Genomic DNA, 27,560 nt, shown 5'->3' on the forward strand with positions numbered 1-27,560 from the left:
CCCAGTATACAACCCCATATCCCAAAATGGCTGACCTCTGAAGCTCAACAGATTCTTCATCTGGTTCCACTCAACCCTTATTCTTAGTCATAGAAGTGCTTGCGTCTTGTAGGAAATGTCAAGGTCATACAAAATTGTGTCAAATATACCTGGATTGTAAATTGATAATGAGAACTCTTTGATCATTTGTTAGTACATTGAGAAGCATTTTTTTTTATTTCTATTTCTATGTTGAAATAGTACATTGAGAAGCATTTTCTTTTGATTACTATTTCTATGTTGTAATCAGATTTTGGAGAATTTTTATTTTGATGCCAGAATGAGTTTTCAATGTTTACAAGATTCCATAAAATGCATTAGTCCAGTTTAATCTTTTTCTAAAAGTTATGCTTGGGAAGACACTACAAGTTATGCTTGAGAAAGCACTAAAATATATGCTTGAGAAGACACTAAAAGTTATGCTTGACAAGGCCCTGACAGTTATGCTTGAAAAGGCACTAAACATATGCTTGAGAAGGCACTAAAAGTTATGCTTGAGAAGGCAATGAATGTTATGCTCGAGAAGATACATTTCAGTTCAGGGTAACTTACATTACATACAAACATACTGAGGATCAATACATTCAACGATTGCCAGTAGGCCTTGTTTGCATTAAGTCAATCAGCACCAGTGTTATGTTCTAATTAGTTAAAAGCTTTTACACAACAATGATAACATCTGTGACCTGGAAATGATCTTGTTTTGGCGGCCATGTTGAGAAGGTAAATCGGCATGGTAAACACCGGTATCCTTGTGATGACCTTAGATGAACCATTAAATCGTCTCGTAAATCATTTCAATTGTACTTGGAGCCAATGTAATCGTGTCTTACGTGTAGAGGGATGATCTCATACATGTTACAGTTAGATACGATTCTCTGGCGAAAGTGGTGTGAAGGTTAAGTGCTGTTCATTGTTTAGATCTCCAAAAGGGAGAATGAAGTCTGCTAAAAATAGATTACGGAACTTTAAATTGCCTCCATAGAGAAACATACGTTCACACAAATCTGTGTTAAATAATTCCCTGTTAAAGAAAATAAATCAGATTCTTGCCTTTTGTTTTTCTGGTTGCAGAAAAAATTTCTATGCCTTTTGTACGCCTTCTGGACACAGTAAATGTTGATGTCATAGACCTTATGACTACATAGATATCATGACGTCATACACAAGACTACATCACAACCTCAGGTGTTTTGTTTGTCTACCGTAGCCTACAGTTGATCTTGTCTGGCATCGTCGTCCCGAAATGTTGGATTCTCTGACATTTTAAAAGTCAAAATGTCTTAGCATTCTTTAAGATGAGTTCTTTAAAGAACGTAATTCATACTAAAAAACGCTTTGATAAAAAACAAATTTCTTGTCTGAGAAAGCAATATTGACTGAGACAAATTCAAGGTCATTTTCTTTTCTCGGGTCCATCTAACTGCATATTCACTGCAATAGAAGTAATGAATTGTTATTTTAGATACGACATTTAACAAGATAGGTCGTAAGAAAATTGTCTTGAGAAACAGGCTTCATTTGGCTAAGAGCGTTGTGACATTACAATTGACCTCATAAAAAGAATATTATCCTGCTGTTTCTAAAAATGGTAACACAGTGTTAATATCACAAATCACCACATGATATAATTCTACGAATGAGTATGTAGGTATAATGGTGTCGTCTTGCACTGTATAAAAGCACATCTATATCATGTATATAATATGTCCAGGAAAATTAATGAATTTTCAGGCAGACATTTCCACCTTAAGTATGAGGACTTTTATACTACGTCTCCTTGCTACTGTTCTGATTGATAATGGAGACAGCTTGTTTTATCAGTCTAATGTAGGTCTGTGGGAAACATATACAGTACATATAACACAGAAATTAATCTGTATCAATTCATATGATAAATTTATTACTCCGAGATAATGACAGATTGGACCATTTTGATAATGGATGCTAGGTTCACTTGGGGCTCGATTTGTATCATTCTCATTTTTCATTGGTCACTCCATCAATTGATTTTTATTGTATAAGTCTTTTCATTGGCTGACTCAATTGTAGTTATTTGCAGTATTTTGCCGTCTCTAACAAGCTGTGAAATTGACTGCGTATGAATGTTAATATGTTTCATTGATCCCTGTCACAAATTAAAGTACTATTTCATGAATTTCTGAATATATAAATATTACCGACACAAGTCTATATTAAACCATTTATCTGACATGCATACAGAGGCCAAAAAAGCAAACGGAGACGGAATTACTGTATCGCATGCTGAATTGTATAAGGCAAGCATTGAACTCGAAAATAACTGTTTTTAATCCATTTCCATTATCACATATCAATATTTATCCTGGAGCCGCTATACGTTGAATTCGTCTTTAATAGGGCATTACCTTATATTGTTTGGGCATTCAAACGTCTTTATTCCCAGTAATTACAACAATTTTCATTCAGTTTAGATTTATATCAACGACATATACGAAGTACATGTGATGATCACGTGATCACTTCGGAACACAATTAAAGTCTGGAGATTTCTCTACGACAGGATAATTAACCAATCCTAAACTGAGCACTTTCTGACATTGACACTACACCTGAAATCCCCAAAGATTGATCTGGTGAAATTGACCATTTTAGCAAAGCCGTGAAAAGTTCAGAACCACAAAGAAAGAAAAACAGTTTTACAGTACTCAGTTTCCAGATTTTTTCACATCTCTAAGGTACAAACTCAGGTAATTTTGGCAAAATTTTAACTCATTCACACCTAAAGATACATTTAAACTCTTCCAAATCAAAGGTTAAAGTAGTCAATCATGAAATTTCGGGGGTGAATGGGTTAAAGATATATAACTATGAAAATACAAATGTTTGAGTGTAAGGTACCACACAGCTATGAGAGGTTTGTAATTAAAACCTATCTAGAGAATCTGTGAATCTTTGAAAAATATGATAGAAAAAATTAGGTATCGGAACCATTCTGCCAGTTCAATAGCATTACAGGCCTTAGAGCACAAGATACATGTAAAATGCTGATTAGACCTTGGGAACACAATGCTCCAGCGTGTTCTTACAAAAACCTTTATAAATGTGTCTCAGCTAGGGACTCAATGTTTACTGCTGCTGTACTAACAGAACCGGCATCATTGTGTTGGACTGTCCATGATGTCTGACCATTGAAAAGAAAACCAATGTGTAATCATGCATTGAAAACGGTCCCCAAAGTTATTGGTTTCTCCTCTGGAAGTGATTGTGTAGTACAGCCATTTAAAGGGGTTATCATTTATATATATACACTAACCATTGGTGATTGGATGGCCAGTGAAGCGGGAATAGGCTGCTCCCCAGACATCTATTCTCGAGTATGCTCTGGCGTACAATTCGTTCATCCCATAACCTCTATTGTTCACTACGACAGTTCTCGGAATCACTATTTTCGTAATAGAGTAATACTGATGGACGTATGAATAACCAGTATAGGAGGGAGATGGGTATAGAAACGTTATGCTTGTATACTCGGAACATTCAAATTATTTTCCATTTGTAAGATATCTTGAATGTATTCAACAACAACAAAAAAAAAATGTGACAGTTATGTGAATGACAATATAATGAGGATTGCCATTTAGGTCTGAAGGTCAACTGTCAATCACCAATTCTATAAATAGAACTTGGTGTTGCTTTTTTTGAGAGAATAGATATCATCACAATGACACAGCCCTCTCTGATATTAGACCATTGTTGGAGAAAACAAAATGTATCCAGAATAGAAAACAATTGCATAAGACTGCAAAATAGACCAGAGATATGGTGTGCAAATTGGTATTTGTTGTGGTATACATATATGTAAAAAGTTGGCTAGATTAGTGGTATTTGTTGTATATTTATAGGTAAATATTTGGCTATATTACTGGTATTTGTTGTGGTATATTTATATGTAAAAAGTTGGCTAGATTGGTGGTTTTTGTTGTGGTATATTTATATGTAAAAAGTTGGCTAGATTAGTGGTATTTGTTGTGGTATATTTATAGGTAAAATGTTGGCTAGATTAGTGGTATTTGTTGTGGTATATTTATATGTAAAAAGTTGGCTAGATTAGTGGTATTTGTTGTGGTATACTTATATGTAAATATTTGCTAGATTGGTGGTATTTGTTGTGGTATATTTATATATAAATATTTGCTAGATATGTGGTATTTGTTGTGGTATATTTATATGTAAAAAGTTGGCTAGATTCGTGGTATTTGTTGTGGTATACTTATATGTAAATATTTGCTAGATTCGTGGTATTTGTTGTGGTATATTTATATATAAATATCTGCTAGATTGGTGGTATTTGTTGTGGTATATTTATATATAAATGTTGGCTAGATTAGTGGTATTTGTTGTGGTATACTTATATGTAAAGAGTTGGCTAGATTAGTGGTATTTGTTGTGGTATACTTATATGTAAAAAGTTGGCTAGATTCGTGGTATTTGTTGTGGTATATTTATATATAAATATTTGCTAGATTGGTGGTATTTCTTGCACATAGCAATCAGGATGGTGGAATGGAAAAACAACCCATAGATCATTCTTCAAAAAAGTCCAGGGAAGCAAATACTTGCTGTGAGGGGACCACTTACCCCAACGCTGTAGTTATACATCTTGTGGCTCTATTAGCCCACTTAGCCAAAGTATTTTTTACCTGTTACGACCTGAAGCAAACTTACAGTAGCATATCTCAATGCAATCCAAAAGGAGAATCGGAAGTTGAGGACAAAATAATGAATAGTTCTAGCGCTAACAATACTTCTTTCTGATATTTTTGGATGATTTGGTATATATGTAGTACACTTCTTTCAATTGCTACATATCTATGGTTGCAGGTTATAGATTTTGTTACTGGAGTATACATACCTGCTAACCCCTGAATCTCCCAATGGGGGTCATAATCCCCATTGGGAAATTCATGTCATGTCATGTCTAAACTAATCATTTAATTTTCGTGCCGTCATGGCATAACATATGTTGTGTCTTCTGGTAGGATTTAGGACCTTTTTTTTTGTTAATAAATAAAACAAATCTTTTCACACATTTTGTTTTATTACATTCTCTCTTTTCAAAATACTTATTTTCCTGTACATACAGGTAGTTTGAGTTAATTGTAGAAAACTTTGCATCTTTCATCATTGATGCATTACTGGGAACATGAAATTCTGTCTTGTCGTGTTGTGATTCTTTGTCAAGACTAGACCCACCTCATTTCTCAACAGATTTTCATCAAACTTTTACAAAGGTTTTCAGAGTCCTAAGGTCAATGTCAAGGTCACTATAAATATGGATACAGTCAACGACAGGGCAAATGGGGCATTTGTATTTTACAGATATTTTCTTTTAAGAAATTCAGAATTGACAGCAACAAATTGCAAGTCTCACTCGGTATGTTATAGGTAAGCTTGGCAAATATGCCTACTCCTTACCAACCCCATGCTAACCTATTAGGCACTGAGGTAGCTCTATATCAAGTTATGTATAAAATCAGCACTGACTTTAATCCCCGGGTTTAATATGTAGAGGTTTAAACATTACATCATGTGTTTATATTGTGTCTATTCTACAAGTATTGCTCTTTCTGCTGTAATGGCACGACGCCAAGCAAAGCTGAAGACAAAGTGGTTTATGCAGAAAGTGTTGAGTAACATATTGCGTTACACGGCGTATTAGTTGTCACAGCTTCTCCCGATATCACAACTCTAAGCCCACGTATATTGTTAGACAGAAATATTGCTTTGCTGTGAATGTTATGGTTTCAAATGCAATTCATTTTGTCAAAATAAAAGCCTGGGATCCCATTTACTCACGTTAAATACTGGTAAATGGTAGACAATTTTATGATAATTTTCATTTGTCATATATGAATGGGTCTGTTTGACATGTTCTATAGTGTACATGTAGGAATGAGATTTTAAAAACTGATATTTAAACATTTTGATGGAAATGTGGAATCTTTTTAAAAAGTCCTTGCATCAAATTTGTGTGTGTATTATATATTACTGGTATCAGACTCAGGGTTTGTGCGTCATTGGGTCTTTAATAGCCCGGCGTTATCGGGCCTTCAATGGTTACTTGTTGCCACTTTTAGAACTTTTTCCAATTTATCATCTATATGTATCAATTATGAGTTTTGTGTTGAAAGTGTCTATTATTCAAAGTTTTTAGTTATTTAGCGAATTTATTTCATTTACGAGCCTGCCAATCTTATTTCTGTAATCTTATTTAAAATATGTGACCTTGATGATAACCTTTGATATGTATTTAAGGAATAATGACATGCATTCTGTCCAAGAAATACGGCCTATATATATTGATGAAAGTTACCATGATATTTGATCACCTTTTATCACTCCCGAGTAGTAGTATAGGGGACCTTTTATCACTCCCGAGTAGTAGTATAGGGGACCTTTTATCACTCCCGAGTAGTAGTATAGGGGACCTTTTATCACTCCCGAGTAGTAGTATAGGGGACCTTTTATCACTCCCGAGTAGTAGTATAGGGGACCTTTTATCACTCCCGAGTAGTAGTATAGGGGACCTTTTATCACTCCCGAGTAGTAGTATAGGGGACCTTTTATCACTCCCGAGTAGTAGTATAGGGGACCTTTTATCACTCCCGAGTAGTAGTATAGGGGACCTTTTATCACTCCCGAGTAGTAGTATAGGGGACCTTTTATCACTCCCGAGTAGTAGTATAGGGGACCTTTTATCACTCCCGAGTAGTAGTATAGGGGACCTTTTATCACTCCCGAGTAGTAGTATAGGGGACCTTTTATCACTCCCGAGTAGTAGTATAGGGGACCTTTTATCACTCCCGAGTAGTAGTATAGGGGACCTTTTATCACTCCCGAGTAGTAGTATAGGGGACCTTTTATCACTCCCGAGTAGTAGTATAGGGGACCTTTTATCACTCCCGAGTAGTAGTATAGGGGACCTTTTATCACTCCCGAGTAGTAGTATAGGTGACCTTTTATCACTCCCGGGTAGTAGTATAGGTGACCTTTTATCACTCCCAAGTAGTAGTATAGGGGACCTTTCATCACTCCTGAGTAGTAGTATAGGTGACCTTTTATCACTCCCGGGTAGTGGTATAGGTGACCTTTTATCACTCACGAGTAGTAGTATAGGGGACCTTTTATCACTCCCGAGTAGTAGTATGGGGGACCTTTCATCACTCCCGAGTAGTAGTATAGCTGCCCTTTTATCACTCCCGAGTAGTAGTATAGGCGACCTTTTATCACTCCCGAGTAGTAGTATGGGTGACCTTTTATCACTCCCGAGTAGTAGTGTAGGTGACCTTTCATCATTCCCGAGTAGTAGTTTAGGCGACCTTTCATCACTCCCGAGTAGTAGTATAGGTGACCTTTCATCAATCCCGAGTAGTAGGATAGGGGACCTTTTATCACTCCCGAGTAGTAATATAGGTGACCTTTTATCACTCCCGAGTAGTGGTATAGGTAACCTTTTATCACTCCCGAGTAGTGGTATAGGGGACCTTTTATCACTCCCGAGTAGTAGTATGGGTGACCTTTCACCACTCCCGAGTAGTAGTATAGGGGACCTTTTATCACCCCCGAGTAGTGGTATAGAGGACCTTTTATCACCCCCGAGTAGTAGTATAGGTGACCTTTTATTACTCCCAAGTAGGAGTATAGGGGACCTTTTATCACTCCCGAGCAGTAGTATAGGTGACCTTTTATCACTCCCAAGCAGTAGTATAGGGGACCTTTTATCACTCCCTAGTAGTGGTATAGAGGACCTTTTATCACTCCCGAGTAGTGGTATAGGTAACCTTTTATCACTCCCGAGTAGTGGTATAGGTAACCTTTTATCACTCCCGAGTAGTAGTATAGGCGACCTTTTATCACTCCCGAGTAGTAGTATGGGGGACCTTTCATCACTCCCGAGTAGTAGTATAGGTGCCCTTTTATCACTCCCGAGTAGTAGTATGGGGGACCTTTCATCACTCCCGAGTAGTAGTATAGGTGCCCTTTTATCACTCCCGAGTAGTAGTATAGGCGACCTTTTATCACTCCCGGGTAGTAGTATAGGGGACCTTTTATCACTCACGAGTAGTAGTATAGGGGACCTTTTATCCCTCCCGAGTAGTAGTATGGGTGACCTTTCATCACTCCCGAGTAGTAGTATAGGTGCCCTTTTATCACTCCCGAGTAGTAGTATAGGCGACCTTTTATCACTCCCGGGTAGTAGTATAGGTGACTTTTTATCACTCCCGAGTAGTAGTATAGGTGACCTTTCATCATTCCCGAGTAGTAGTTTAGGCGACCTTTCATCACTCCCGAGTAGTAGTATAGGTGACCTTTCATCAATCCCGAGTAGTAGGATAGGGGACCTTTTATCACTCCCGAGTAGTAGTAAAGGTGACCTTTTATCACTCCCGGGTAGTAGTATAGCTGACCTTTTATCACTCCCGAGTAGTAGTATGGGTGACCTTTTATCACTCCCGAGTAGTAGTGTAGGTGACCTTTCATCATTCCCGAGTAGTAGTTTAGGCGACCTTTCATCACTCCCGAGTAGTAGTATAGGTGACCTTTCATCATTCCCGAGTAGTAGTTTAGGTGACCTTTCATCACTCCCGAGTAGTAGTATAGCTGACCTTTTATCACTCCCGAGTAGTAGTATGGGTGACCTTTCATCACTCCCGAGTAGTAGTATAGGGGACCTTTTATCACTCCCGGGTAGTAGTATAGGGGACCTTTCATCACTCCCGAGTAGTAGTATAGGGGACCTTTCATCACTCCCGAGTAGTAGTATAGGGGACCTTTTATCACTCCCGAGTAGTAGTATAGGGGACCTTTTATCACTCCCGAGTAGTAGTATAGGGGACCTTTCATCACTCCCGAGTAGTAGTATAGGGGACCTTTCATCACTCCCGAGTAGTAGTATAGGGGACCTTTTATCACTCCCGAGTAGTAGTATAGGGGACCTTTTATCACTCCCGAGTAGTAATATAGGTGACCTTTTATCACTCCCGAGTAGTGGTATAGGGGACCTTTTATCACTCCCGAGTCTGATGTTTCAAGGAGAAAATTGTTGGTGAGGGAACACTAATGAAGTCACAATTAGGCTCACCACATGTGTAGCATCAACACACATTAATGCACATGTGTAGACATACTTACCTTACCTTTGAAAGTGCAGGCCTACCTGTACATTATACCTATACTACCTGTATATATATTTCTATTCGCCTACCGGTATATACCTATACTACCTGTATATATATTTCTATACGCCTACCTGTATATTATACCTATACTACCTGTATATATATTTCTATACGCCTACCTGTGTATTATACCTATACTACCTGTATATTATACCAATACTACCTGTTTATATAAGAATTAAACTGTATTTCTGGAGCAGTACCTGATTACAAGATGTGTAAAATTCCATCAGCACAATCGAGGCCATCTGGTAATTTCACCTGGTAATCTGCCACAAAGCAACGCCAGGGTGCGATAAGTAGGGCAGAGACTATATGGTTCCTGAAGACTTCTAATAATGAAAATAATATTTAACCCTTGTATATGTACTTACCAGAGAACAATAATCTCGAAATAGACCAATCTTGGCTTGTTCTCTGTGTATTGAGCGATGACATTACATTTCAATTATTCATTCAGAAGAAATTGCCGAAAATAATAAGACCTCAGTAGAGCTTCCGTTTCATGTCAGCCCGGGAAACAAAATGTAAATTGTTTTGCTTTAGAACTAGGAAAATTCTTATGTAGATTGCCTCTGGTATATTGAGACGTTGTCATCTAGGCTACGAGAATCCGTGTGGAAGAAACAGGTTTCGTATTTTATTATTCAAACAAAAGATAATTGTTAATGTAGCATAAAACTTCAAAGGCATACTGACTTGCAGACTTCAGTGTCGTAGCACTTTTAAACATGACTTCAGTTGTGCTGATGGTAGATCCATCTTCCGTGTGTTTGCTAGATTACGGAGAACAAAAATATACTCGGAAGATGGATGAACCACTCGAACGCTTTGAACCCAAAAAAACAGCCGTAATGTTGAAGAGGAAGATTGTGGTGTGTTATATTTTACCCGATGTTTACATTATAAGAGGGGACTTAATATCATTGGAGTGAAGTGTTATTTATTAACCCATTTTCTCCAGTAACCTAGATCTTGTTCACCCTCTAAGAAGACTTAATTATAAATATCTATTGATAACAAACAATGGTGATAAAAATTCAGCCTCTTAATATTATGAAGACCTAGATCTCTTATTTACACCTTTAATGCATTCTTAATCAAAAACATTTGTTCCACAAATTATGCTTTCAAAGGACAAATGTGAGATTTAACAGGTTCAATAAGGAATGTATATAGTGGGACAATATTGACTGATCAAAGTTCACATTTAGACATGATACGTCATATATAGGTTTTTCTGGCTTAATACCAGCTTTAATGCCATCTCATTTCATACCCTTACAGTTTAGAATGACCTTGACAGTGATAATTGTAACTATCACATCTACAAAAATTAGGGATTTTATAAAATTCAATTCATGTTTTTGTATTGTTAAGATGACCACTTTTCAGCATTGTCATCATTACCAAGATAAAATTACCTCTTGAAGGCTTGTAGAATAAAGCCATCGGCTAAATAAGTGATCAAAGTTGATTGGCCTGTATAAAATATCCACTGTTAAATGTATTTCCATTTAAATGTATGTTTCAATCAAAATATATTGGTCAGAGGAAAGCTTGGATAATCTGGCTAAATAGGGGGTAGGACTTTATTTGCCAGTATCCATTGTTATGCATGAGGTCTGGACTTTCCATGTATTCCATGGAAAGTGACCAATGATGTATTTCATCATAAAAATGAGTTGACCACACAAAACCTTTGACAAGGAAGCTGTTTGACCTGATAAGGGATCAAATTTATTTTCGCTTCTGCATAATGTAACAGGAAGGGAAATTGATGGCCTGACCGAAACTTGAACCTGTGACCTCCCAACTCTAGACACTCTGAGCAATTAAGCGACATGGTCACTGTCGATCAACTCAGTCCAGTTTTACTGCATTCCTCTCTCCTTCAACAAATTCTTCAAATCAGCCCCCAATGATACTGGAGACCCTATACCAGCTTCCCTGGATACATTTAGTTAGTCCCTGGATACATTTAGTTAGGTGCCAAATGTAACGGGAAAGGACAAATATAATGACTAGAGCAGTATTCAAACCCAGGTCCTCCGAACACAAGACAGACACTCTAACTTATTAAGCTACCTGGTTGCCATTGACTGTTCGGCTAGACATACTTAACTATCGATATAATGCTTCTCATTTCATTAAAATTTTGCCACCTCATTTACCACCAACACATTTCAATGTCCCTTTTCTCGTTTTCTTATGAATTCCTTCATACATTTCCCTCAATTTATCGCCATACCCCTTTATAATGCCAAATATTTCTGGACGAATGGTGGCAGTATAACAAGGTTTTATTTTATACAGATGCATTGGGTCATAAAAATTTGTATATTCTGTACACATGACCTTCATTATTTATCATCTTAAAGATTAATTGACAGAAATATTTTAACAATCTGAAGCGACTCAGTCCTATTTTGCCTCTATTATTATACCTGGACTAATTGTAACAAGAAAAGTATTGTATCACAATGTTTTGACCTCAAAGAATCTAAAATAAAAGTGGAATTTTCACTGAATTTGAATGGAGATAATAAGTACACAAGCTATATGATATTTCGGTAATTTTATGCACAGTGTTTTTTCGAAGGCACTATAAATTTCAACTCATTTGTATAATTACTATCAAACACTTGCAGACTATTTTTTACTTCCACATTGATGTCATAGTCATTCCTGCTACTTATACCGCCGTAGGTCAAAGTGCATACCGAATCGTCATCCGCCACTTATGTCTAAGATGAAATGCACTTTACAGGGATTTAGGTCAACAAGCATGTAACCGTGATATTTTGTTTGATGTTAGAACATTTTAGGCATACTCATTATCCCAACCCCCCTTACTAGGTTCACTAGAGTGGGAATGGATAAATGGGAAACAAGGTTGTTTATAAGCTATTTACAAAGCTAGGTCATTGAGAAGCAATGAGAAATATTGAGATACATTTTCCTCTAAGAACAGGTTTTTTCGATGTTTACTTAAAAAACTAAAGCTGTTTCTTTGACCAAAGTTTTTGTGGTTAATTCCTCACAGTTTCTTTTGCGATTTATCTGTACTAGTCTGAGAGTACTAGGTTTACTGATATTCCATTACCAACAAAAGTGCACATCATATTTTTGCAGCTGTGTAGAGTGGAGCAGTTTGCCTTACAAGGCAGTATTCCATTAGACCTTGTTAAAATAGGGGAAAAAATGTTGTGAACTTAACATTTGTACACTATATTTTCACAGCTGTGTAGATTGGTTGCAATTTGCCTAACAATGCAGTGTACCGTGACAGCTCGCTGTACTTGGGAAATGATTGAGCAATTCATAATGGCAACCCTATGTGATATAGATTTGTAACGTAAAAAATAGAATTCTGTTTGCACAATAACAAAGCAATTGATTATTCATCATATCATACTGGTATATTGTGGACAAAACATGGATCCATCACTCTACAGTTTAGTAAGAGAGAGAGGGAAGTTTATTAGAAAGCTAATCAGCACAGCAAATATCCAACAGTGGCAGCTAGCCCTGAAAGTCACCGGCTCTATAGCAAACAGGTTGTAAATGAGATTATTCAAACATATTGATAGTCAACAGTGTAACTGATCCTTCATTTGCACCAAGCCAACTCTATATTTAAATATAGAATGGCTGTGCTAGGGAAATCTAGCCAGTGGATGCAGTCATTTAGCATGCAAACAAGAGGTAATTTCAAAGTAACTTACATCATTGATTGGTTTCTGGTGTGGAGTCAACTGGGCCTATGAGAGGATGCGGATACATATATTCCAGGCTTCAAGAATGGCTTCAACAGCCAGTTTTGGTATAGGGGAGGATATGGGGCTACAGATATAGCTTTTTTGGACATAGGGAGAATATGATTGATTGGTTTCTGGTGTGGAGCCAACTGGGCCTGTTCCAGGCTTCAAGAATGGCTTCAACAGCCAGTTTTGGGAGAGGGGAGGATATGGGGCTACAGATATAGAATATTTTGGACATAGGGAGAATTGTATTTTCATATTTTCAACAGTCATTTTCAGAAGACGACAGGAAAGGACACCTTTCTGTGGCTTCAACAGCCATCTTGGTAATACGTAATATAGGGAACTTTGTGTCTGCAACAGTCTTTTGAAAACATGACAGGAGGGGGGTGGGGGTGGGGGTACCTCTTAGTGGCTTTGGCAGTCATCCTCAGATAGTATGTGAAGACAGAACTTATTAGATGCTTCGAAAGCCATCTACAGAAGATACAGCTATTCTGAAATTATAATGGAATTGACATATATCTGTTGATGGTTTCATAAGTTCAGTCTAAGTTCTGGCTGGAGGGGAATGGGGTGTACATTATGATAGCTTCAACAGCCTAGCAATGCCCTGCTAGTCATGAAGATGACCCTATCATAATGGCTTCAACAGCTAAGTTGAAACTCTGGGAGAAGAGGAAGATTTAATATAATAAAATGGCTTCAACAGCCCAATCTAAGGCCCTGGGAGGGGAAAAAAATTAATGTGCAAGGAAGGGAAATTTGGGTACATCATGAACAGGCTTCAACAGCCAATATCAGCATCTGAGAGAAGGAGAAGATATATAATTCATGATGACTCCAACAACCTAGTTAGGGCCTTAGCTGGGATGTTTGGAAGATGATGTGCATCATAATGGTTTCAACATCCCAGTTTAAAGCCCTGGGAGGAAGGAAATATAGCTTATATAATGGATAATTGAGGTATATCTCATTGGCTTCAATAATAGAATGTAAGGCTTACCGTGAACTGGTGATGGATTGGGCAGATATCAGAAATGGAAGAATTACGATCTTTAGCCACAGCCAGATTTTAGCACACAAAGTGGGGGTGGAGGAGGTACGATTCTAGGACTTCAGGGGGAGTAAATGGTTGTGTGAAATGGCCGCATATTAATCATAGTATGATTTGTAAAATGAGAAGAAATCTGAGATCTTACGCCAGGAATATAATAACCTTTATCTCCCTGTTCAGGGGTTTTGTCAGAGCATGACATTGTATATGCCATTTATATGGGGGGAAATCAAAGTCATAAAAAAACAGAAATGTGTCATATTTCAAGCAAATGAAAAGTACATTATTAAAAATGTATATATTTATAGCATGGAAAGGGGCCATAATGTCATTTTAAATGCCAAATAATTCAGGTCAATCTAACTTTAATAAGTGTAAACAAAATAATTGTTCCGCTGCACGCATGGAATTGATTTATATTGTGACCCATGTTATTGAGTATACCCAACACATCGTTTTACGTAAAACCCACATTCAAACATGTTTTATGTCAATAACAAATTGAAGTCAATCACAGTGGGAAAATGTATGTAATGATCATATTGTATTTTCTGTATAATAGAAGCAGAATTGTACTCAACGTGACTCGCATATATTTATGTCATTCAAAAACAGTGATCCATGCAAATAACAAATTGATTATCGTGGGTGTGTTCAATCCGAAGAATTTGTTCAAGTCACTGACGTCCTCTATTTATAGGTGATATTATTGTGATATCATTTTTACCGTAAATGGTAACAAAAAGGTATTGTTAAATGTTTGTTTAACCCTTTCACCACTGTAGACCATAATGGACTCACCCAGATACATGTATGGAAGAGTCTAATCCAGTTACCTAGGGGTGAAATGGTTAACCTGTATTTAGAATTTATAAGTTCTGTCCGAGTTCTACCACGTAGTGACCATATGTCAATTGATGGAGCTTTATACAGGCAAAGGTACCGTACTTATCCTGCAATAAGCCCAGGGAGCCAACACATAACCTCAGCTCAAAGTATGGGGCTGGGGTAACACGTAACCTCAGCTTAAAGCATGGGGCTGGGGCAACACGTGACCTCAGCTCAAAGTATGGGGCTGGGGTAACACGTAACCTCAGCTTAAAGTATGGGGCTTGGGCAACACGTAACCTCAGCTCAAAGTATGGGGCTGGGGTAACACGTAACCGCAGCTTAAAGTATGGGGCTGGGGCAACACGTGACCTCAGCTCAAAGTATGGGGCTGGGGTAACACGTAACCGCAGCTTAAAGTATGGGGCTGGGGCAACACGTAACCTCAGCTCAAAGTATGGGGCTGGGCTTATTGAGGGACAATGAAGCAGCATTTATAGACATTTTTACTGAACTGTAACACATATATGGATGGGCTTTTTAACAGGCATCAGCTTATTACTGGACAAATACAGTATTTATAGACATTGTAATTTGATTGTTACAAAGACTATTGTAATGAACTTACATTACGTTATCTGTCTCTTGTCTTGTAATAATTGATAGATACATAATCTTATTATTATCAGTATTTGTGGTTTACACTTATGAAGATGATAGAAGATTTTTTTTTACTCAGTTAAAATATAAATTACTATTTTTATTTAGTTAATTACTGTCAGGGTTTACAACTTAAAGACATGTATTTCAAAAGTAATACTTAAATTTTCTTAGACAAATACAGAAATTAGTCGGTGCCGAAAAGTTGTGTTCGGAGGGTAATATTCCGTTTTTTGCAGCTTAAGATGTTGAAATAAATCAAGGAAGGGTATTTATTAGGATGTGACTTTGAATTTGAATTTGAATAAACATGGTGACATGTCATCCAGAAAACAGTCTTAATGAATACACCTTACAACATTGTCTGAATGAAAAATATTGCCATATTTTCCAATTCTATTTTTGGATATTGTATAAATACAGATTTGATATAAATGACAAGTCCATTATATTTTGATCAATTTGTGAAACACTGTATCTGACCAGTAATTGCAAACACACCATATTGCATATGCTCTTGAGCCGGTTTAAGCCGATCTGTCAACAACAGAACAGCCCTTTACATCCTTGGGGATAATTATCTACTGTTACCGCTAATCCCAAACAGGCCAAATCCAGCCAATCACATAGCTGTCCAAGTGGGTGAGGCTGAGCTGTTAAGACAGAGGAGGCGTTGTCACTCTCCCTGTTACCATTGGCGATATTTCAGGATTATTTTATGTCTCGTAAACCATCTTTCCGATACATCATCGAAGCCATCAGAAAAAAGACCATCAGCCTTGTTAGCATAAATGGAAGACTTTTGGAATTCATAATTTTGAGGATTGTTAAAAAGGCAGCAATCTATGTCGAGTTGCCCCTGAATGACTTGAATTATCAGTTTTATATTCAAGTATTGAAAAGGGCAGTCATAGTCATTATTAGTCACCGGTAAAATCCATGTTCACTCGGTGTTAATTTCGCCCCTCGTGATTACCTTAAAGGGTATGTAGCTGTATATAATAATAATAAGATATAATAGCACACATTGCTGTGGATGAACAGGCGAAAAATTAAACTGCAGCCAATATTTCCCGATATACAGTATATTGAGGCTGTTATTAATATGAACTGCTGAATGAGATAGAAATTGTTTGTGCAATTATCAAGAAACTGACTGCCCTAAGTTTGCCAAGTCTAACAGGAACTTGACCTTGAGTACCGTAACGAGTCACTCTATCATTTGTCCATTGTCTTTTCACACCCTCAATGACTTCCAATTCCCTTTGCAACTTCGAAGTAAAGCGAGTAAATCGCTACCTTGGCAGCTAATGTCCATTCTTAAAGCTGAATAACTTATGAGCTTGTGGCATTTCTTACAATATTCCGTCCATGTATGAATGCATTCAGTTTATAAAAAAAAAATCTTAAAATGTCCTCTCACATGTTATATTGCTACATTTTGGTCATTTTATAATCTCAATATCTATCTGTCATAAGAAAATATGTAGTTTCATGCTTGCAGCCTTTTGGTATATTTTTCGTTGGCTCTTTATGGGCGACAAAGCAGACGGGATCTTTTCACAGGTCTATATAGATTGGTACGGTTGTGGATGAATTATGCATGTCAGCTTTTAAGACTTGTGGAAACTCGTTGGGAGTCTAGACCAGGACCACACTGTTGAGGTGTCCAATGATATATTAAGTACTGTGACAAAAGGCACCTATTCAAAGCCCCTCACCAGGCTTTAATGGGTGGGTGTAATCAGACACTCCTATTTTAACTGTATTTAACCCTAATGCCTCCATCACAGGTTCTTTATTTCTGAAGTTTGTTTTATGTCCAACTTACTGAAATTATAGAATGTTAAGATGTTGTGCAAGTCAACTAGCAAATTACTGCTGGTATATGACTTTCGACTCTTTGGTTTATAACTATTTGACTTTCGACTCAGAACTATAATCCTTAATTCACTATTGTGCTGGACTCAGAACTATCTTTGATCTTTGATCTTGACTCAGAATGTCTCTTTTCTCATTCACCAACCTTTCAAGTTTTGTTAATTGAGTAGAAAATCTAAACATGTATGAAAAGGATTTGCAATGCTTGACCTTTACTTCACACCAAAATAATGTAAAATACCAAAGTTAGAGCTGCCCTTTGCAATAACTGAATTGAATATAAGCAAAAAGAATGCAGCGAAGTCTAATGGTTCTGGAAGATAAAACAGGATAGTTAAACATTTTGGAGTCTCCCAGAGATTCCTCTTCCAAAATTGGTAAACTTGGCAACAGTTCTTGACTGACTGTTTCAGAACTATTCTGGAGTCGGTGTAAAGTTTAGATCTCTATTGAGTAAAATGTTTGAATCTGTAAAGTATAGCACATATTTCTCACAACTTCAGACAAGAAGAATTTATTTTGGCTTCTTGAACAATTAAATGGCCCAATATTTTCATTATGTATCTTTAGAAACCTGTATATGAAAACAATATACAACATTTATATATCTTCTTAACTATCTAGCAAAATAAGTCTTAGGCACTAAAATTACTCGTAATATTTATTATTAGCTCACCTGCCCAAAGGGCAACTTTTCCTTTAAACAACTTCTTCTGAAGAGCGGACAGGCCTAGAGTCATGATATTTGGCTGAAAGCTTTGTTGGTAGGAGCCCTACAAAGTTTGAGAGAAAAAATGACCTTGACCTACTTTGAAGGTCACAGGGGTCAAATATGTCAAAAGCTTCAAACGACTTCTCTGAAGAACTGAAAGGTATAGAATCTTTATATTTGGCTGGTGGCTTCCTGGGATAGAGCCCAACGAAGTTTGAGAATGAAAATTAGTTTGACCTACTTTCAAGGTCACAGGGGTCAAATATGTCAAAAACTTCAAACGACTTCTTCTGAAGAACTGAAAGGTATAGACTCTTTATATTTGATTGATGGCTTCCTGGGATAGAGCCCGACAAAGTTTGAGGATGAAAAATGACCTTGACCTTCTTTCAAGGTCACATGAGGCAGATATGTCAAACACTTCAAATGACTTCTTCTGAAGAACTGGAAGTTATAGAACCTTAATATCGGGGCTGGTTATTTTTTGGGAAAGAGCCCAACAAAGTTTGCGAATGAAAGTGACCTAGACCTACTCTCAAGGTCACAGGAGTCAGATATGACTAACGCTTAGAACAACTTCTTCTGAAGAACTGAAAGGTATAAAATCTTAATATTTGGCTGGTGACTACCTGCGATAGAGCTCACCAAAGTTTGCGAATGAAAATGACCTTAACCTACTTTAGAGGTCACAAAGGTCAACAATATTTTAACGGATTTGTTCTTAAGAACTAAAAGGAATAGATTCATAAGATTTGGCGGGTAGCTTTTGGAATAGAGCTTACCAATTTAAGAAGGAAAATGACATTGACCTACTTACAAGGTCACAGGGAAAAATATGTCAAGCAACTTCTGAAGAATCAAAAAGCATAGAATCTTATAATAATATTTTGCTGGTTAAGTTTCAACAGATGGAGCCAACAAAGTTTGCAAGGGAAATATTTTTAGTGCAGTGTAATATTTATTTTGCTATGACTGCTTGAATATTCAGGTGAGCGATACAGGCCCTCTTGGGCCTCTTGTTGTACAATTAAGTTCAGACTTCATGAGCAATTAAATAATTCAATATTTCATTATTTCTATTTTCAGAAACCATAGTTTAGCTGTAAATGAACATAGTAATATACATTTTACTACATTTTAATAGCTCTGTCACACTTCATAAATCAAATTATAATAAATTACAATATTTAATCCTTATATTCATGAACACACTACATAAAGTGAGTTATGTTTTTGAAAATAACTATTTTTTCTAGCATTATATTAATCCCAGGAGGTCTTGTTTAGTCCTTTTAGACGATTAAATCTAAATATATACATTTTTCCTTAAGTAGAATTATAATTTCTGATTTTTCCTTTATCTATAAATTCTGTGTAGCAAGGGGATGAGTTTATCATTGAACATGGGCTTATCATTGAACATGAGTTTATCATTGAACTTTGTCTTATCACTGAACATCAGTTTATCATTGAACATGGTCTTATCACTGAACATGAGTTTATCATTGAACATGGTCTTATCACTGAACATGAGTTTATCATTGAATATGGTCTTATCACTGAATATGAGTTTATCATTGAACATGGTCTTATCACTGAACATGAGTTTATCATTGAACATGGTCTTATCACTGAACATGAGTTTATCATTGAACAGGGGCTAATCATTGGACATGACTTTATCATTGAACATGAACTTATCACTGAACATGAGTTTATCATTGAACATGGTTTATCATTGAACATGGTCTTATCATTGAACATGAGTTTATCATTGAACATGATCTTATCACTTAACATAAGTTTATCATTGAATATGGTCTTATCATTGAACATGAGTTTATCATTGAACATGGTCTTATCATTGAACATGAGTTTATCATTGAACATGGTCTTATCATTGAACATGGTCTTATCATTGAACATTTGAACATGGTCTTATCATTGAACATTTGAACATGGTCTTATCACTGAACATGAGTTTATCATTGAACATGGTCTTATCATTGAACATGAGTTTATCATTGAACATGGTCTTATCATTGAACATGGTTTTATCATTAGCTTATCATTGAACCTGAGTTTATTGAGCATGGGCTATTTACAGTTAATATGGTAGCCTGTGGAACTGTTCAGGTTTCTACCAAATTCAGCTATGTCTGTACATGTTGTATGTCACCGTTGAAATGGTCATGAATTATTTAAACTTGTCAGAAGGTCCCTAAAATATACAATTTCACCATCCATTATTAATGAGTAAGTCAGCTATATATATATTTAAGTGTGGCTCATTTCCAAGGTGTTAAGTATAAATTGTCTCACAAGTGAACAATCCTAAATCAAGTTGCCACTGTTATTCTGTGTTAAAGGCATTTTGTTTGGAACAGTTTTGGTGAAAATTTATTTGTTTTATTCTTAAACATGTATTCTAATAAAGATACATTATCTCAGGCTTTAAGTAACATACAGAATATTCCCTGACAAACTAAACAGGCCTACACAATTATAGAATATTCACTGCAGCATACTTTTTGTAATTTCGCTTGTTTCTGTCTTGAATAATTAGCAATGTCATGTATACATATATCACATACCATATTTATGTGACATGGTGTAGGTTTGCTTATTATGATTGAGGAATTTGAAAAATTTAAGGAGGTTACAAAGGTTTCACCCTTTAACCCTTTCACCCCTAGATAACTTTAGTAGACTCTAAAATAGATTTGTCTAGGTGAGTCCATTATGGTCTACAGTGGTGAAAGGGTTAATGGTAGAATTATAAAAAAGATGAAAACATCATCAATTTTATAATTTCACAAATTTCTTGATTGTTTTTTTATGCAGTGAATAAATTAACTGATAAGAAAAACATATACTATGCTAATATACCAGTGCATTTGTTTAAACAACATTTCACACATTAGTTGTGGATAGGAATTTTAAACCCTTATACCTGAAAACGTCAGCTACTGTTATGTGCATTGCAGTAGTTCTGGCACTCCAAGACATAGATTTGTAACTAGGTGATTTCAAGACAAAAACTATGTGCTGCATTTCAAGACTACTGATTGATGAGTAGCTGGAAATATACATATGTCAATTTGAATTTGAATCTGACCTACTTTCTGTCAAGGCATGTTTTCCTGGCATTCTGAACAATATTGATCTATTCCTAGCTTGTGCTGACAGAGGCAGCTTTGCCGGAATAACGACATACTGATTCCATTTGGTAAAGGCTTCAGCCCCATAAAATGAAACTAGTAGGCTTGGCCACATCCACTTGCCTATCTGATGGTGACCAAGATTGGTCCCAAGATAGCCAGTCATTGGAAAGAATATGTCCTATTTTTTCCCTTGCTGCCATCAAAGGCATTCAAACACACCCATACATTCACACTGTTCCTAGGAGGAAAATAGAAGTTATTGATGGGCTGAACCTTTATTTGCCTTCCCTGGCTTAGAAAAATCTGAGAAATAGCCAGTCCTTAGAAAGGATATGCCAATTTTACCTTTGCTACCATCAAAGGCATTCAAACACACACAGATTGCTCCTAGGAAGAAAATAGAAGCTATTGATGGGCCGAGTCTTTTCTTTGGCTTCAGTGGCTTATAAAAATCCCAGGAATAATCATGAATAACCAATTAATTATTTGTTAAATCAAGTCAGAACTCTTGTGACATCCTGTATTTCTTTAATTGAATCTCAATAAGGCGACGCTATGGGAGAGAGAACGAGAGATGAATAAAAACAAAGCAAGAGAGACATTGAACGGCACAGGAAAAAATCCATACTGTTTGTAATTACACAAGATTTATTGAGCCGGTAACTATCATAACATTCAGAACGCCTGTGTAGGAAACGCTGGTCTGAATACAAAGAGGTGATCATACATTGTCGGTACTAGTAGTGTTGATTGAGTTCTTCTGTTGCTCACGAAATGTCAACCTCATAATGATGGTCGCCGGTGAAACAGATTATCGGCAGCTCCGTGGAATCAAGCTCTTCTCTCACTAATATTGTTAGGTTTCCAATCTTTGTCCTTTGCCATGGAGTCCACGTTGAATCGTACAGGATGTATAATCTCCGTGCTGCATTGACACGATGGACTTTAGTCTGACTTGTTATCTTGTCAATGTAAACAGATGTCGAGAACGTACAATAAAATACAGACTTTTATATTCAGGTACAAAATATGAATTTACATTTTGATTTTTGGAATGAAATTAAAACAGAAATAAACTATAAATGATATTTTTATAAGAATAAAGTAAAAAAATTACTTGCAAGCTTTGGATGGGAGAGATGGACTTGTGTATGATGATCATGATAGTGGGAGAACAGGTTGTAATGGGAGAAAAATGTGACACTGGCTTCGATCAGGGACTTGCCCTTGTCAGATGTCCGGATGACACTCAGTAAAGCTGTGTGTCATGACAACGCTACAGTGCTCACAACCTGACAAAGGGTCAACTCCCTCAAGCTTCACAAATATGTTTGCAGTAATTACTGGTGTATCAAATCTGCTCATGAACTAATGGTATAGGTTTCATGACAAGTAATTAGTTTTGTACGAGAAAATGTTGACCAAAGTACATGGGATAGTAGTTTAGGATTAGCTATCATTGTGTTGTCCATGGTCTTGGTTTAGTTCAGGATTAGCCATCAGTGTGATGTTGTCCATGGTCTTGGTTTAGTTCAGGATTAGCCATCAGTGTGATGTTGTCCATGGTCTTGGTTTAGTTCAGGATTAGCCATCAGTGTGATGTTGTCCATGGTCTTGGTTTAGTTCAGGATTAGCCATCAGTGTGATGTTGTCCATGGTCTTGGTTTAGTTCAGGATTAGCCATCAGTGTGATGTTGTCCATGGTCTTGGTTTAGTTCAGGATTAGCCATCAGTGTGATGTTGTCCATGGTCTTGGTTTAGTTCAGGATTAGCCATCAGTGTGATGTTGTCCATGGTCTTGGTTTAGTTCAGGATTAGCCATCAGTGTGATGTTGTCCATGGTCTTGGTTTAGTTCAGGATTAGCCATCAGTGTGATGTTGTCCATGGACTTGGTTTAGTTCAGGATTAGCCATCAGTGTGTTGTTGTCCATGGTCTTGGTTTTTGACTACTATTTTTTGGTGATTTTTTTTTCTTGTTTTCTTAATTTGTTTATGTACATAAACAATACTGTTCGTTTGTCTGATGAAGGTGACATAGTACAAATCATTCTAGTCATTGAAACATCACATGAATATTTAACTGGTTGTGCTATATGAATCCAATGTTCTTCAAAAAGTTGATATATATGAGTTGATATGTGTTGTCCTTTAATTAAATTGATGTCCATAAACATAGTCCTTGTCCTTGTCCCTGAACAACATTGTTCCACTGATGCCCATAGATTACAACACTGTCCATGAATTTTGTTGTTTTCCTTGCACAACATTGTTCCACTGATGTCCATAGATTACAACTCTGTCCATGAACTTTGTTGTCCTTGCACAACATTGTTCCACTGATGTCCATAGATTACAACACTGTCCATGAAGTTTGTTGTCCTTGCACAACATTGTTCCACTGATGTCCATAGATTACAACACTGTCCATGAAGTTTGTTGTTTTCCTTGCACAACATTGTTCCACTGATGTCCAATTGTAGCATTCTACAATTCTAGCACTGCCACTAGACTACCGTACCTCCTTAATAAGGACTGGGGAAGTGAGGGGGGGGGGGGGCACAAATTCATAGGTCAAGGAAGTAATCACAGGTTGGACATTAAGCAGTATTTCATTTGAGTGGGTACTCACAATCCATGAATTCATGTACCTATGAAATAATGCTTTTACGTGAAACCACAAAGTATGGCCACCACGAAAATCCATGATTTCAAAACAAACTAAGCTCCATCAGGTTCAAATATTACTGATTAGAATACATTCAATTTCAGACATGTGTAATTAACTGCTTATTTTCTATCAAGTAAGACACTCTTTATTTACAGTGAAACCTGTGCAATCTGAACACTGCAGATTTCTGTCTGGAATAAAAAGGTTTTCAGATAAATAAGTTTAATTTACAGTCTCGTATACCTTGAAACCTAATTAAAGGTCTGAATCATAAGAAATATATCAATGTACAATATCACAAATCTGCTTTGTCTATTCCAGATATAAAGGCAGAGACTGGTATGATGTTCCAAGGAGACAGCTGGCAAACAATTCAACTACCCTCATCAGACTGCACCACCAAGTTAAAGCGGGCAACAGGACGACAACACTGGACTCTGGACTGGACACAAGTGGACTCTGGACTGGACACAAGTGGACTCTGGACTGGACACAAGTGGACAATGGTTTGGATTCATCTTGACTCCTAAAAGATTTTATCATTAGACAAGGAAATTGAAACATCTCAGCAATCATCGACACAAAAAACAGTCAACACAAATCTAGATAAACTTATTATGGACTAAAAAGGGACATCTTGGTCTCTTTGCAGGACAACAGGAACAACACACTCAACCACACCTGGATATATGTGTGTGACAAAGAACGAGTAACGTGCACAATGAAAATGTACCAAAATTATTTGGAACATTTCTACAATATTTGTCACACGTGAAATAAGATGGCAAGATAATCTTGTTCCTGGATTGTGTTATAACATCTGTGTGCTTTGATATCTTAGATAACAAGTCTATGGGGCAGCACCTATGCTAGCTAGAATTGTTTCAGCAAAAAAAAAAAGGATGTAATGAAATAAAAAGTTCAGTGGAGTATAATTAACACACTGAAAACAAAATTCATAGCTACTTCCTTAACTGTCCAGTGCAAGAGTTATGTCCCCTTGTGAAATATTAATGCTTTGGAAATGCATCAAGCTTTCTTTACAATTTTCTTTTAAAAAAGGATGCTGGGAAAAAAAGCTTCTCTAGGCTATTTTAAGAATTCAGTGCTAGATAAAATACAGATTGTGCTTCACTGAAAAAGGATTATCAAGATTACTGTCAGGATGGTTGTCTATTTTACTACAACAGAAAGTGATGATGATGACATCGAAGACAACGCCAGCAATGAGGTTACAGATGATTGGTCTTACCGATGCATTAATGCATGACATGGACGAGTGTGTATGTGTAACAAGGTGTTTCCCGTTCCTGCGGAGCATGCATGTATGTGTACTATGAGTAACCAGGTTATGGCTATGGGTATACACAGCACTCAAGCTAGGTACCTCTCTATCTGTGTCTGCATACCAGGTCTGCCAAACCTTTGATGCTAATGAAAAAAATAGGTTGGTGGGGGAGGAAAGTGGGGCCTGGAAGGGGTAATGGCAGAGGTTGTTGGACAGAAGTGGGCTGGGGGGGAGGAAAAATAAATTTGACAAGTTTCAAGCTCAAATTTTGTGATAGTTGTTTAAAAAATTTCATTACTGTTTCAAACACAGTACTCTTTTAGAAATAATTAGGTAAAAAAATATAAATACATGTTTATAGCTTGTGACTTGATAGCCTGAAGCCTATGTTGGTGCTGTGTACACATGCAAGGATGCCACTCCACAATGTAAATCGGTGTCAACTGTAAAGGCATAACAAGAGGGGTGACTGGGTATTACACTTCACTGGTAGAGAGGAAGACGGACCGGGTCATATCGTATGTGCTGGAGTGTGTGCTACATAGCTATCATAATAATGCTAGTAGTACAGTACCTGTATGCCCAAAAATGGTGACTAGGCTAGGAGTTTGTTGAAATGGAACATATTCTGATAGGCTATAAACACAAGGGCTGTGAGACTTTTCTGAAATGGAACATAGACTGTGGAGTATGGTGTTGACGACCCTGTATTAGATATGGGGCTATATAAAACGTTCGGTTTGATTGCTCAAGGAAAGAATGACATCAAGGTAACACAACCTGATGTTACCAGTGTTTTGTAAAGGTAGCTTATAAATAATGTGTGTGCAGAATTAGGAGGTCATAAAATTATTATGACTTGTCAAGAGAGCGAAAGAATGAAAAAACGGGGAAAATTTTATATAGAAATATGTTATTTGTCGCATGTATGTGAAATGTGATCTCACCATAGAGATCAAAACAAAGCGTTCTAGCAAAATACTTTGTTATGGATACCGAGAGAAGGTGTCGCTCGGAGCAAATGTTACTGGAAAAACTGTTACGATATGAGGGTGTTGCTGTATCACTGTTTCTTTTTCATTTTTTCATTTTTTTTTTCCCCTCATGAATTGAATGGCGAATGTGTTACGTTGTGTAGAATGCAGGATGTATATATTCTTTTCCAGTATATATATACAATATATAAATATTATATATATATAAAGACATGTTAACGTGAAATTTACCAGAGAGGGTTTGTTTGTTTCTTTCAATTATTCCACGGTATGACTGTAATATTGCCTGCGGATGTTGCGTGGACGAAATCGTGTGATATAAATGTTACGATATAATTACCTCCATAATTTCCTTTTTATTATTCATTTACCTGGTATACTCCTTCACTGAACTACAAATTCAACTCGGTTGTAAGGCTCGGCAAAGATCCTAAACACAATGTCAATTCTAACATAGGGTAAACATTAAGGTTAAAAGGGTTCTAGGCCGAAAACTAGCCAGTCAGTAGTTTTTACATCAATTGTTCAACTTTCCTGATTATTATAAATAATGCTGATGAAATACAGAATCACACATTTATAATCATCTCATTGATATCCCATTTACTTTATTTTATAGAACGTAGAGTTGGACCCAAGTTCTTAAAGGAACAAAATCATGTTCTGATTTAATTTTCTTTTCTTTTTATTTTTTCTCTCAAAAAATTATAGTTTTGAAGAAATTGATTTCAGAATATAAGTATGATTAAAAGTCTTTTCATTTTATTTTCAGAATTATTTAGAATTTTCCAAATTTTTCATAACATTTGGGTTAAAAAAAAAAAAAAATTGCAAAAAATATTTTTTTAAATGTTTGCTTGTTTTGATTTATGAATAATGTATGCCCATACACTTTCTATTTATTTTTCATAAATCTGGAAAACATACACTTTTTTTTTATATAAATCTGGAAAACTTTATTGTAGGTTCTTTTCCAATGAACTTGAGTCCAGATTTTACTTCTAGTCTCAACTAGAATTGGTCATATAGACATTATTTTTGGTTGTCTTTCATTATATCATAAAGTTGGCCTGCAGTTTTAGATTGTTTTGTCCCCAACTCCACCTACCTACCCTTGAATTCAACTTTTTCTTCTTTAAAATTCCATAGAATTCACCATGTTTTTTCACTTTCTGTTGTAAAATTTTCATAGTTATTCTATTTCATCACCAGGTAGAAATGTACATAGGATATTTGTTTTCAATTGATGATATGTCTGGAGGTGTCAAGCCATTGTGTTTAC

General features: G+C 36.5%; 2 protein-coding genes across 4 annotated transcripts in view; both read left to right on the forward strand.

The window, feature by feature from the left end:
• Positions 1–26,911, forward strand: part of LOC110450267 (potassium voltage-gated channel protein Shaker-like) — a 79,413-nt gene extending 52,502 nt beyond the window's left edge. For all 3 annotated transcript variants that reach the window (XM_021497719.1, XM_021497720.1, XM_021497718.1), the window contains one exon: positions 24,317–26,911. The gene's annotated coding sequence lies outside the window, so the exon portion shown is untranslated. The remainder of the gene's footprint in view (positions 1–24,316) is intronic.
• On the forward strand, positions 6,396–9,131 carry LOC110450278 (aggrecan core protein-like). Its single transcript, XM_021497733.1, has one exon. It carries the CDS (start codon positions 6,396–6,398, stop codon positions 9,129–9,131), a length of 2,736 nt encoding a protein of 911 aa, XP_021353408.1.
• Positions 26,912–27,560: the final 649 nt, after the last annotated feature.

This window comes from Mizuhopecten yessoensis, unplaced genomic scaffold (assembly GCF_002113885.1).
Source record: "Mizuhopecten yessoensis strain PY_sf001 unplaced genomic scaffold, ASM211388v2 scaffold5141, whole genome shotgun sequence".
Lineage (NCBI taxonomy): Eukaryota > Metazoa > Mollusca > Bivalvia > Pectinida > Pectinidae > Mizuhopecten > Mizuhopecten yessoensis.